This window comes from Anopheles maculipalpis, chromosome 2RL, assembly GCF_943734695.1.
Source record: "Anopheles maculipalpis chromosome 2RL, idAnoMacuDA_375_x, whole genome shotgun sequence".
Taxonomy (NCBI): domain Eukaryota; kingdom Metazoa; phylum Arthropoda; class Insecta; order Diptera; family Culicidae; genus Anopheles; species Anopheles maculipalpis.
The window spans coordinates 71266245-71279530 of record NC_064871.1 but is presented as its reverse complement, the minus strand read 5'-3'; the positions used below and the strand labels follow the sequence as shown (position 1 = coordinate 71279530).

General features: G+C 41.8%; 4 protein-coding genes across 5 annotated transcripts in view; 1 reads left to right on the top strand and 3 right to left on the bottom strand.

Moving 5' to 3' along the window:
- The window catches only part of LOC126567447 (RNA cytidine acetyltransferase), a 617063-nt gene that overhangs the window by 96070 nt on the left and 507707 nt on the right, over positions 1-13286 (bottom strand). The gene's annotated exons all lie outside the window — the stretch shown is intronic.
- The window catches only part of LOC126568770 (copper-transporting ATPase 1), a 342507-nt gene that overhangs the window by 71877 nt on the left and 257344 nt on the right, over positions 1-13286 (bottom strand). The window lies entirely within an intron of this gene.
- LOC126556104 (cholinephosphotransferase 1) overlaps positions 1-13286 on the bottom strand; it is a 257829-nt gene that overhangs the window by 4158 nt on the left and 240385 nt on the right. Inside the window, exons 2-4 of the mRNA XM_050211314.1 lie at positions 9512-9753; positions 5885-6284; positions 276-410 (exon numbers count right to left, since the gene is read on the bottom strand). Of these exons, the coding sequence (XP_050067271.1) occupies positions 276-410; positions 5885-6284; positions 9512-9723 (747 nt within the window). The 5' untranslated portion in view covers positions 9724-9753. The remainder of the gene's footprint in view (positions 1-275; positions 411-5884; positions 6285-9511; positions 9754-13286) is intronic.
- On the top strand, positions 11275-12633 carry LOC126556195 (protein farnesyltransferase/geranylgeranyltransferase type-1 subunit alpha). The gene is made up of 3 exons (XM_050211420.1): positions 11275-11528; positions 11605-11959; positions 12111-12633. The coding sequence occupies exons 1-3, from the start codon at positions 11387-11389 to the stop codon at positions 12631-12633; spliced, it is 1020 nt and encodes a 339-aa protein (XP_050067377.1). The 5' UTR covers positions 11275-11386.

The following is a 13286-nucleotide window of genomic DNA, read 5'->3' as shown; positions in this document are numbered from 1 at the left end:
ATCGGCACACAATCATAATGAAGCGTAAGGACATTTTACTTCCATTCGACACAAAAAAAAAGTGAAGCTCGACACAAACTAGTTTACGACAGATTGGACAGAAACAGTGACATTTAATTGCTACGCACAGGTAGTAAGTAGTAAACAGGAAGTTAAAGTTATAGAAAAGGACCAAAATCTAGCAAATCACACTCCGAGCGCATACATTAACACGTTACACATATGTTAAGCACACCACACAGCGCACACACACACACATAGATTAGTGGCCTTACAGCGACAGTTGATCCATTCTTGCCCACGCCACCGGTAAAGATAACGGCCGAGTTCTGATACGCGAGCAGCCCGAACACAAACACGGCAAAGTAGAGCGGTATCGTCTTTACATCGATGCCCCCCATCAACGGTAGCTGTTTGTGTGTGTGTGTGTGTTGAACACAGGGTTTGAAGGGTTAAGGGAGGCAGTAGAAGCAGTGTTGTAGCACGTGTTGTTAAGGGGCAGATATCAAACGTCGTGGGGCAGGGTTTGATTTCGTTCGTACAATCAATCGATTTGGTGATTTATTTGTTAAAATTTTAACGCAACGCCAAACCAGTAACGGTTTAAGGTTGTAAGGGTGACCGAATATTAGACGATACGAGCGATAAGAGAAGGGCACAGAACGAAAACCGGCAAGGAAAGAGAAGAAAAGAAAGAAATAAACAAGAAGATTGGAAAAATGAGATAAAAAGAAAGAAAAAAACAATGTTGATAAGTTTGTAGGTAAGTAATGTTGCAGTAAGTAAAACGAGAAACTTTAAAACAAACCGCCCTAGAATGTGATTGAAAGAAATGTGCAGGTATTATAGATCAAGAAAAACAATTCACCAAACACGACTGAACAAACGAGGCGCTTAAAAGATATCCAACGCAGCATAAATTGATATTGCGGAGTTGCTGCACCTAGAAGATATGTTCCCGCCGTTCGGTGTACTTTTCCAACGAAACCTGCTGGCACACTCTCTCACCAAACCTACCGTGAACCCCTTTCCCCTATATGGTATTAATTGATAGGTTTTCCCTTGTGGTTATACGCTTTAATTTGCAACTCGTTCTGCAATTAAGCAGATTTTCCAACCACATTAGTAGTATAAACCGTGTGTTAGAACAATGATGTGAGAGTACAAAATGATGAGTTCTAATAGAGTACATATCTAAAAAAACAAATGACCGGTTAAGTTAAAAAAAAAAACAGGTTGGAACGCAAGGAATAGGGACGCAGAAGTTTTGCTTTAGTAGATGGAACACATCGAAAGAATGCTTACAGCAACGGTCGACCCGTTCTTGCCAACGCCACCGGCGCGAAAACTCTGACAGAAGGTGACGAACATTTGGACAAATCCGAACGTAAAGCTGGCACACACGGTGTGGTTCCAGGTGCCACCGAGTAGCGGTATCTATGAGTAAGAAGCAGCAAACAGGGGCGAAAAACAATCGCAAAAAAAAAAACGGAAAGAAAGTAACAAACGAGAAGAAAGAGAGGAAACAAACAAAAGGAGATGATAGCGTTAGAAAAAAAAAAACACTCATAATGATGAATGATTAGATTAGAAAAAAAAAATTAAAACACATTTAATAGACATGATAAAGTAGAAGTAAAGAGTTATCACAACGGTAGAGTTTTTTTTTAATCACAGGCATCGCAGCTTAGCAGGCGCACTAAAACACATACAAGACGACAAAAACCAACGGTGAAACATTGTAAAGGCATGCAGCGATCGTCAGGTCCTTACACAATCGACCACCTCTCCCAACGACGACGACGACGACGAACACAACAATGACATCAAACATTACAAACAGTTAAGTTCGAAACATGCAGCAAGTCCACCCTTGGAAAGGGCCATGCTTGGAACGCGAAACAACACAACCAAAAAAACACGCATCGTAACATGCTAAGGATCGGGCGCTGAGGTCTTGAGAGCTGTTGGTTTCTTATTGTCTTGTGTCATGAGAGCTGTCCCCTACAGGCTTGTTCAACGAGTCATAAGAAATATCTATCGCTTTTGAAGGATTACGTAGTAGAACGTGGAAACGTCTTTAACACGATTGCTTGCTTGGCACTGACAATTAGTTTCATATTTAACTGACTCAAAAGAAACCAGGAAGCGCAGCACCAAAATAGGCTCTTCAAAAAAAAAAAAAAGGGTTGGTTTGCATTTTATCAGTCAAAGGGATATTTGGTAATAGTGGGGACGTGGACACGTATCATCAAAAAAAAAAGGGAACTAAAGAGAAGAGAGGGGAAGGATTTGTAGATGAATGGATGGGATAACACTTACGGCGACCGTGGATCCGTTTTTACCGACACCGCCGGCACGGATCACCGAGAAGAACTCCAACAGTGACCAACCACCGCACAGGATGGTCATGATCGCCATCGTGCTCCACAATTCGAACTGACCGAAGATCTGTGCACGAGGCATTTGCAAAATGCATGCAAATCGTATTCAGTTTCCACCGGCAGACAGGGTCAGAGTACCGGATTAGGTGGTAGCAAGGGTTCAGTGTTCGAGTGGTAAGTTTGGAAAGAAATGGTTAAAATAGAGAAAGAAGTTTATGATTATTGAAACGTTTTTGTATCGGTGTCCAGAACATTATATGCGAAGTTCCATGATGTTGCAATTGTCCCCGGGTGTGTGGGAAAGAAATAGAAAATTGTGGAGTAGATAAACTGGTACATGTTTCTCTCTATCTCTCTCTCTCTCTCTCTTTCTCTCTCTCTCTCTCTCTCTCTCTCTCTCTCTCTTCTTGGCTTAATGACCTTCTAAGCTCACGCCGGCCATCGAATGGCTTACTAGACTTGCTGATACCACGTAGTTGGATAGTTAGTCCACACTGCGGGGAGACCGAATGGGATTTGAACCCCGGTTCTGCCGTTTGAAGACCGGCGCCCCTGTCGCCTATACCACTGGGCAACCCATATAATATTCACATGTTTAATTGACTGTTTAAAGCAGAGTTACGATAGGTTTTATGCAAAAATTAATTCTTGCAAAGCAGTATTTGGCCCATCCGTCTGCTAATATTTTATCACAAAAAAAAAAATAGAAAATGAGATAAAGGAAGACATATTCATCATTATTGTAGAACGAACCCAGAACCAATTGCGTAACGAATGTTTCCGCAACCGATTCCGGAATCATTTCCGAAAACAATTCTGGAATCAATTTCAAACCTTATTCCAAAATCGATTACAGATCCGATTACGGAACCAATTACAGAACAGATTGCGATTCATAGAATCGGTTCCAAAACCGATTCCGTTCCTTAGAACTGAGTCCGATTCCTAAAATCTATTCCAATTTCAGAATCAATTCCGGATCCAATGCGAATCCGTCGATACAGCGCTCTGGAATCAATTCCGATCTATCCAACTAAGGTGGTGTGAAGAAAATGTCTTCAGATCTTCAAACGTATCGAAGACTCAGGTCAGAATCATACATTTTTGTAGGGGAGGATTTCCATAAAACCTTAAGTATTTATAAACAAATCAATAAACCGTTTTACCACGAAACTAGATACAAAAATTTCAACAATTGTAAATCAAAATTTTACTATTTCAGTTCAACACACCCAGGAGACGTTGCATATCATGTTATTTTCCAATTCAGCATCAAACATTTTCTATAGTTTGCTTTTTATTTTTACACTGCAAATTTTTGGGCGAAGAAAAGTTAAGGATTCATGTACACTATTCAAGAACTAAGTTCGGTATGGTTTTAATTTTGGCAATCCAGCAGTATTACCAATAAGGGATGATGAAAATGGGTTGTATTCTCAAACAGAGCGATTATTTACATCGTTTTCACATGGTTGACACTTTATGGGAACAAACTGTGTTAATTACAATTTACTGTCTACATTGCATAGCTCACACAAGGCAAAAAAAAAATTAAGGTTTGAATAACTTGAAAAAGTGTTCCATATCAACAGGATCAAGCTGCTTGGCGTCATACACTGGAATTAACTCAAAGGAAAAAATGTTGATCACGGGAACAAAACCGGATGTAAGCTTCCACCATAGGTGGGTCGATCACGCGATAGGATCAACAAACTCGGATCAACTTGGATCCCGGGTAATTGGGTCAGACGGATAGGCTTTTTCCTGTGTCGACCAGGACTAGTGTCTACCGCGTATCTACTGACAACACGTTGGGACGACGGGTATTACCAGTTCGCTATGATTAGCGTGTTATCCTTTTTTCCTGGACTATCTGGAGGAGTTCAACCTTCTAAATCTTCCGATGGAGCGGTGAAGCACTACTGGAGTACTGGGCCGACATCCGTAGAGCTAGCCGGAAGTCCCCAGCTTCGCTTAGGTCGGACTGTTGAACATTTTTCTTGGACTAGCCAGCCAGGAGAAATATTTCATCGCGGACTCGCATTAGCCGGAAAAGATTTCTCCTAGTGGGGCTCGGGATCGACACCCGCGTAGGGAAGGCAAAGGTGAAACTTTTCCCAAATCTGGAAGTGATCTTCCCAAAGAAAGCGTTTTGTTACAATGTTTGCAAATTATGCAGTTTCCAGACCAGACAAGGTTAAATCCAACGTACAAAAAAAAAACGGTTTCGCAGGCCAAATTGTTCTTATGGCCAGGGACAATTGTACTGATTGGCATGTTTCCGTACAAGGGCAAGAGGAAGAAAAGAGTTGAAAATCATGCGCTGATAAGAGCGACAACGCTCAACGCCCCAATCAAACATGGTCGGTTCTATGGTCGGAAATAACCAAGCTCATAAAAGCTGTAGGGTGTTCAAAAGCATTCAATTTGACCACTAAAACCGAACCACTCTCCTTTGCACTGGGTTGAGACCACACACGTATCTTCAACATTTGCTTATCGTGATGCATTATCGAAAAGCGCCATCGGACCATTCGGAGCGAATGATAACCCACGAAGAAGAAAAAAAGAACGAAACCCTGTCCCTCAAAAACGGAAGCCCAGCCTTCAGAGTTTATGGAAAGACCACCGAAATGAGTAATAAGACAGGTGGAAGAAAGCCCAACCCTCCCCCCGATGTGGTGGAAGATTTTGTGTTTATGTGCGTGCGTACGTTAATGGAGTAACCATCCGCTTGGGTGTACTTTGAACACGTACGCGGCGCGATATGATGCGTCGAATTCACGCGCAAAGATTGTGGTAGTCGCTTCGTTGCCCAACCAGCAAACACACATATGAAAAGCAAAAAAAAAAACCACACACATCACGCCATGTGCTCAGACGAGTAATATTTCTAGAGCGGCGCAAAGGGTTTAGGAAGGGGGATTTTGATTGTGCGACTGGGAGCGTTTTCCACACCGGTTGCACTATCTATTTGCATAATGTGAGAACAACAGCAAAAAAAAAATGCATCAACATCATTACAATGCACTCGAAACAGCTCCAATCTTCCATTATCAGTGATGTAGAAGTATTCCAAACTCGAATCAAAATCGACAAGATATGGCCGAACTGTTTTTATCCGCTTGGAACATTTCTATCTTTCGCCGAAAAACCAAACCACAGTCCTGATGTCCTGGTCTGCTGTAGAGACCTGGTAGCAATTGTCGCTAATAAAGTGTAGGTGCAATTTGTGCTATCACATCACCCCCAACTTCGCACATCCAGCTAATATATGACCGAGAGTCAAGGCCCAATCAATCAAGAGTGTGAGATATCATGGCCACCTTTCGTGTTCCGGATCGTTCCGAACCAACGTGGAGAAATGGCCGTCCAGCTTAAAGGTGGATCTCAAGCTTAGTGGATGAGCCTTCTATAACGCTGCTTCTAAAGGGTCTAATCGCTGAAAGTAATAAATTAGTAGACTGCTGGCATCCTCCGCCTGGCTGCTCCTAGCTTACCTTTGTCATCCATATCGATGGGCCAAACACAGCCGATATCATGTGAATGCCAATGATCGTGCACTGTGCTTCGGTAACGTCGATACGCCCAAAACGCAACGTGCCGGACACGTACGTTTGCCAGTGCGCACAGTAGAACAGCGTCATGGCGCAAAAACACTGGAAAAACATCCACCGAGGGTAGTAGCCAAGCTGGACGGAGATACACGCCGACAGGGCGACGAAAACGGTCGATATGGAGTCACAGCCATGATCGAACAATTCGCCCAACGGCGATGACGAGTTGGTTCGGCGTGCCTGCTTTCCATCGATCGCGTCCAGACTTTGGTAGATGAACAGCCCGATGCCACAAAGGGCCGAGGCCCATCTGGGTGGTTCCTCCCGCCCGGTTGGACTGAAGCTGCAATGGCACAGAAAGAAATAGAACAATGAGAAAACAAGAACCAAACAAGGTCACGTGTGTGCGTCATCGTTGGTTGTACGCATCCATCGGATGAAGCCAGCTAATCCGCGGCTTATCACACGGGTTTTTATATGTGAATAGCTTGTCCGGTTTTAGTTTTGTAATGTGTATGACCTGGCCAAGCTGTTGATCTTGCAATAGACTACAATACAGGGTTTTCGAAATGAGATAGAAATTGTGTTGTTTTTTTTCGGTTTAAATTACAGTTACAAGAAGCAATACTGAATTTCAACGAATAAATAGTAAAGTTTGAATCAAAACTTGTTGTTTTAATGCTTTAGATGAGCAAACAAGTTCTTTAAAATTTCAAGTTTTCGATGCAACCGACCGAACCATAGAATTTCCATAGAAATTCTATGAAAAAAAAATGTGCATAGAAATAAATTATCCTTATAAATTACATGGGCCAATATTTATTGGTAAGAATTTATATAAAATCCTTTTCTAATTTTTAAAGGAACGGCCTGGCGGTTTCGCGATTAATAACTTTGTTATTTCAATAAAATAAACGTTGATGAGATGTGAAAAAATCATAAAATATATAATAGAGATTTAAAATATATAACTCTTGTTATTATAATAAATGACGGTAACCCTCGTTACACTGTCGTTATAAAGCTGAAAATACTGCTGATCTAACAGCGTTTGTTTGTGTTTTTAGAGTGGCTGTGTAGGTATGATTATCGTCGACAAAGGAAGATTGTAAATGTTGAACTAATTAGTGGAACAAAGAGGTATACATAGAACCGAAGGAGGCCCCTTGGAGTCTTTAGGCTAGACAAGCCGAATAATAAAATAAAATTGAAACTTTTCATAGAATCAGAACATTGCACTTGTTTCTTTTCGCAACAACTACATATATCAAGGCAAAAAGGGGCTTCACTCGGCAAGACCAAATCCAATCATATCCGTTTTCCGGTTTTAATACGAAAGGAACGGATACCAAATCTTATTTGGACCGTGACTAGTTAGGATTGAGGATAATGTCAATGAGGATAAGGAAGGCTTTCTTTATACAAGCATTCTGCTACTAGAGCATTTCCAAGTTTTTGGTTGAAGCACTGGTAATTATGCCTCGTATCGGTAGTCCGGTTAGTGCACTTTAAACTTTGGTGGATCGAGCGAATGATCGTACTACAGGAGTACCTTCCGGTGTGATGATAATTAGACTGTTTTGCTCAACAAACCGCTTGCCATTACACTTGTACCTTTTTACTGTTGCTGTTGATGATTTTTATGAAAAAATATTCTTGTTTACAAATAATCTGTTAACATTTTAATTTGTTACCTCCAGAAAAACACGTTTGTACAAGCGAGTTCAATTTATTGCAAGCCACCGTGCAACCAAATCAATTTTTTTTTATTTGATGGCAGGACCGAAATTGACTTTCAACCACATCCGTCCCATACATTTCCCAAATCTCATACATTACCCTTGCAACTAGTGGCATGCCACCGAGCAATGACACCAGCCTGATTTTCTAACAACTAAGTATCAATAAGTCGAGTAAGTCATTAAATGGCTTGACTAGGTCGTTCTGTCAAGGAAAAGAAGATATTTATTAAATCATATTTATAAAAAATACGCTTATTTCAAAAGTTTTCATTAAAAAATTATATACACTTTTAAATCATTTTAAGGGCACACATTCAAGGTGCCTATTGAAGAAAAATAAAGAAAAACTTAAAATATGATTGAACAATTCGAACAACCCTGCATTTGTTTTTCCTTTCAAATTTAAGTTCAAGAATACTGAAAATGAGAACGGGATTTTATTGCTTTTAAGTCAAATTTTTGGTAACTGCTTTTAGCCTTAAAGCTAAATATTATATTTTCGTTTCTACTTTAATCATCGTTTGTATGATCTAATGTACGAGGGGCGATCCGGTGGAAGAGGCGACAGCACCGCGCTGGACCGTTCCCCTGTAGTAAGGATTGACTTAGCCAGTGGTCCCTTAAAGATCGTTAAACCAAGAAAAGATAAGGTACATATCTTAACGCAAACATAAAAAATTACAATTATTATTATTACATATGTAACAACTGTAAAGTATATGGTAAAAAAATTCATAAAAAAATGTCATAATAGTGCTACAACAAATATGCTGAAAAAACACTAATATCGACAGAAAAGTGAAAATGTGTTATCTATTTGCGCATCAATAATCAAGTAGTCCCCCGAAATCTGTCTAATTTCGACGCAATCTCCGTGAAGTACTGAGCCAACTACACTTTCCCCATGTTGCTTCTTTGGCTTACTGAATCGTTTGTGCGCGTGTACTTTTCGTTTCAACAAACCATTACGCCAAAGAGGGGAAACATGCGTGCAAAAAAAAAGTGTGCGCGTCTCAACGCTTGCCGCGTGAAATTTTCTTACATAAAAACATAGTAACCGTTTCGTTTCCTTGGAAACCTACAGTGTAGCACGAAACAGCAGCAGGGAGACGATGGAGCAGGGATTCAAAAATTCATTACCCGCATGAAAATTCTCAAAAAATTCAATAAAATTTAAAATGTGTATCGGAATGCTACAGAGGTACGCTTTCCTGATGGTGATCAGTTCCTTTTGGGTTTCCGTCAGGCGAGACGGAAGAAATCGTTCACGTTATTTGCTGTTTAAGCTCACTACAAACTGACTAGGTAAAGAGTGAAGCAAACATTAAATTGCACAAATAAAAAGTCCATCCCTGTTGAACCGTGACGCAGCTGAAACAACCCTTCTACAAGTGCGTTCCTAGAGGCGTAGATGGTAGGTTTACTACTTTACTACCCTTTTGGCAAAGTACTGCCCCGCCTTCCTGCCTACCACCAGTCAACCTTTTCATGCGGTTCAGTACATTTTCGTATACTTTCCCGTTACCGTAGAAGTAGACTGCTTATTGTCTTCCCTTTTTCCACGACGTTTTATCTGGCAATGATATACTTCGCGAAATTACATAATTGCCACTACGCCTCTAGACCTCGTGCTACCTCCTCGTCCCGTCCTGTGTGCTCTACGTGCCTTTTCCCCCAACCCTGACCGCGAGAGTGTGTCGATTTGTCTCTTCTCTTCTCTACAACGATGTACGCGCGAAGATTGGCCCTTAACTCGAAGGACAAAATGGGGGGAAAAAAGATATAATTGAATCTGTCTGTTTGCGATATGTGCAGCAGGGTTACTTACGAGATCAGAATTAGCGTGGTGGCGATGTTGATCAGCAGGCCTACGATCGTGATGAGATTTGGGGCCAACCATAGCGGGACCTTCGATACGAGCCAGCACCACCAGGGCTGCAGGAACGGATCCATTAGGCTAACGTTGGTGCAGGAATATTTGTGGTCATACAGCTTCTTTAGCTGCGCCGGATGCAGCAGCTTTTGCTTGTAAAAATGCATTTTTGGACCGTTCTTGTATTCGTAGACGTTCTAAAGAGACGATTCACAGTCGGCTTGTTTTATCCCCCGTCGAACAAAACAAATTAAAACAACACACCAAGTTGACAGTTAGTGGTTGCGATAGGCAGGCTACGGATCACCCTTGGATATACCACGCACCTGTTCGGGAACGTGGAACGATGATTGCACATGAATCTACTCACTGAACTTTTCGCCAATTTCTTCACTACATCCGCACACTTTTTGCAATGGGCAGGAGAGCACAATAGCTTGCCAAATGATGACAACGTGTCGCACTTTGCCCCCTCAACACTTCTTCAGCCGTGAATCTATCCTTTACGGAACCACGAACCACTTACCCACCGTCACACTACACTTTCACCGCACGACGCAGCATCACTTGGTAAGAGCGGTGAAATTTTTCTCCTCACCGTGACCGTGGATCAACCAAACGGATGTGGTAGCGAAGGCCAGCTTCGCCACTTCCCTCAAAACGAACGAAGAAAAAAAGGCCGCACTGCTGCTCTCCGTCAGCAGCAGCAGCACGCGAAATCGATGACGGTTGCAAGTATCACGCACTTACGAATTGGCCTGTTACCTTCCTGGCCGGAAATATTCGATATGTGAATTCCACAGGACAAAGGAACACGGGACACCGCCAATATCCGTATGTCTCGGAACAATAATCGCGCGATTCCACCGCAGCTCAATACAGCGAGCTATGGAACGGTTGCCTTCAGGCGAACTACACACATACACACCACAATCTATCACGCGATTTTCCCCTCCATTGAACTGCGGTTGACGAGTGTCGGACTACTGTCAAAATGACAGTATCATTCCAAGCTGTATATAGTTGGGATGGGGATTGGATAATTTTTGCGCAAATAAACGATGTTGCTCAAATATTATTTTTTTGTAAATGGCTCCAAAAGGACCCCCTAGAACATTTTGTATGCAGCACTGTGAGAAGTAAATTTTAGTGGACATTTATACTTTTGGTAGGTGCAAAACATGAATTTTAATAATTGAATAGCCCTCCAATATGTTTGGCCTATAATTAAGATTACCGATTGTGTAAGCTCGAAACCCATATTCCCATGAATATGCTACAAGTGCTAAGGACTACATAACGACCGTGATAATCCACCAAAGGCTGATCGAGGTTGCGTACAAGCATTCTGAGGTTAAAGCTAAAGCTTATGATGGAAAAAAGGAATATAAAATAAAATTTTGCTCTATTCCTATTTATTATTCTAACCATTTTTGACCACACTAAATTTTGTATTTTGTTATTGTGTGAATGTTGTATTTTGACGAGCAAATTTCTCGAGGATTAGTTTTCTCCAAATTTCTCTCAAGAAAACCAAATTGTTCCTCAAATTTCCCAAGAATCAGCTCGTGAATAAATTTGAACTTTTGAAATTGCACCCCATATTTTCATACTTTTTCCCTTTTCACGCCCAGGTTTGCAGTTGTCAAGTTGAGGTTGGCCCACCCGGAATTGCTACACCTTGTTATTTATCCAATGACAGCTTGCAAAACATTCACAAAAAATAAAGAAAAACACTCCGTTTTCGGCAATAAATACGGGTGTTCCGATCGCGTGCATCGTCCTCCAAGTTTTAGAAACAAACGCACGTTCCTGCACATCCAACACGCAATGGCAGACGGTAACAGTTCCGATGAAGATTTTTCCGACGATTGGGTACTGTACGCGCACCGGCCGGAATGGTCCGATCTTGAACCATTGCCACAAGACGATGGCGATAATCCGGTTGTAATGATTCAGTACAGTGAGCGCTGTAAGTCTTTAAAATGAAGTTTTTCTGGTCGTTGTACTGGCAAATAATCATCCTTTTTCGTTTCTTTTTCCCGCAGTTAATGATGTGTTTGGATATCTGCGAGCGGTCATTTCACGGCAGGAAAAATCCGAACGAGCGCTCGAACTGACGAAGGATGCGGCAAAGCTTAACGCTGCCAACTACACCGTGTGGCAGTACCGTCGAGACATTCTGAAGGCGCTCAATGCTGATCTGTACGAGGAGCTGTCTTACATCGGGCGCGTTATAGTGGACAATTCGAAAAACTATCAAGTTTGGCACCATCGTCGCGTGATCGTAGAATGGTTAGATGATCCGTCGAGCGAGCTGTCCCTGACCGAAAGCATTCTCGATATGGATGCGAAAAACTATCATGCCTGGCAGCACCGACAGTGGGTCATAAAAAATTACAAGTAAGTTACCATTGCCCGTCGTTGATGATGTTTGCTCACGGCGACGCATTCTGAGCTGCTACGTGACTCTCGACCAGTGTCGGGGGTAATTTACATGATAAGCCACTATGCTATAAACGACGAAACCTTCCTTCTTTTTTTTCTACTTCAGTCTCTTCGACGATGAGCTGCATTACGTGGATCGGTTAATATCGGAGGATATGCGCAACAATTCCGCCTGGAACGAGCGATTCTTTGTGCTGAAACACGTCGGTTTTACACCGGAAGTACTCGAGCGCGAGGTCAACTACGTCATCACGCGTGTCGGGCTCATCAAGAACAACGAGAGCCCGTGGAATTTTTTGCGTGGGCTACTACAGCAGGGCACTGGCAAACTTGGGCAGTTTCCGATCGTGATCGAATTCTGTGAAGCGTTGTACAATGATGGCATCCGGTCACCGTATCTGCTAGCCTTTCTGGTTGATCTTTACGAGGAGCAGTACTTCGAGCTGATCGAATCGGGTGGAAACGAGGCGGAAGCTGAGCTATTGCATCAGAAGGTGCTGGATTTGTGTGAATCGATGGCCAACCAGCACGACAAGATACGTTCCAAGTACTGGCGATACATTGCCGAGAACTTCCGGCGGAAAGCGACCGAACGAGCGACGGCTGGCAGTGGAAGAAATGGCGTTTAAAATGGAGATAGATTAAGCTACCGTGCGACCCCTGGGAGCTGAAGAAGCTGAAGTTTGTTTAAAAGATCATTTTGTTAGTTTCCGTTTCTTTTTTTCAATTTATCAATAAATGCTTAGCTGGCAGCAATTAGTTTAGTACAACATTGGGTTGAAAATCTTCAACAACCTCTAGAATTATTAGTATAAATCACAAGCAGGGAACAGGCGAATATTTTCAACCTTCTGCTATCTTTGATACGGTTAGACGAGATATGACATCCCTATTGACAAAATCTGCCTATTATGGCACTGTTACGGCAATTATGTATTAAGAAACCCTCTTAATAGTGGGTATTAACCTTTACTTGAATAATCCACCTACCCCCCCCCCCCCCCCCCCCCCCCCCCTGAACGTAAGCATTTTTATTTTTGATTAACATTTTAAATGGTGTATTGATCAGCTTGAATCTGTTTGAAACAGCTTGGAATGCCTAGAAAAAAAAATATGATTTTTTGTTTTTGCTTTTTGCCATATGATAGAAAAAATTCTATCATATGGCAATAACCAAAAACAAAAAATCATATTTTTAATGTAATTTTCAATTTATTCCTCTGTTTTCTATCATATATTAGTATGAGGATATATTTTGTCGTATTACAAAGCATTTCTTTTT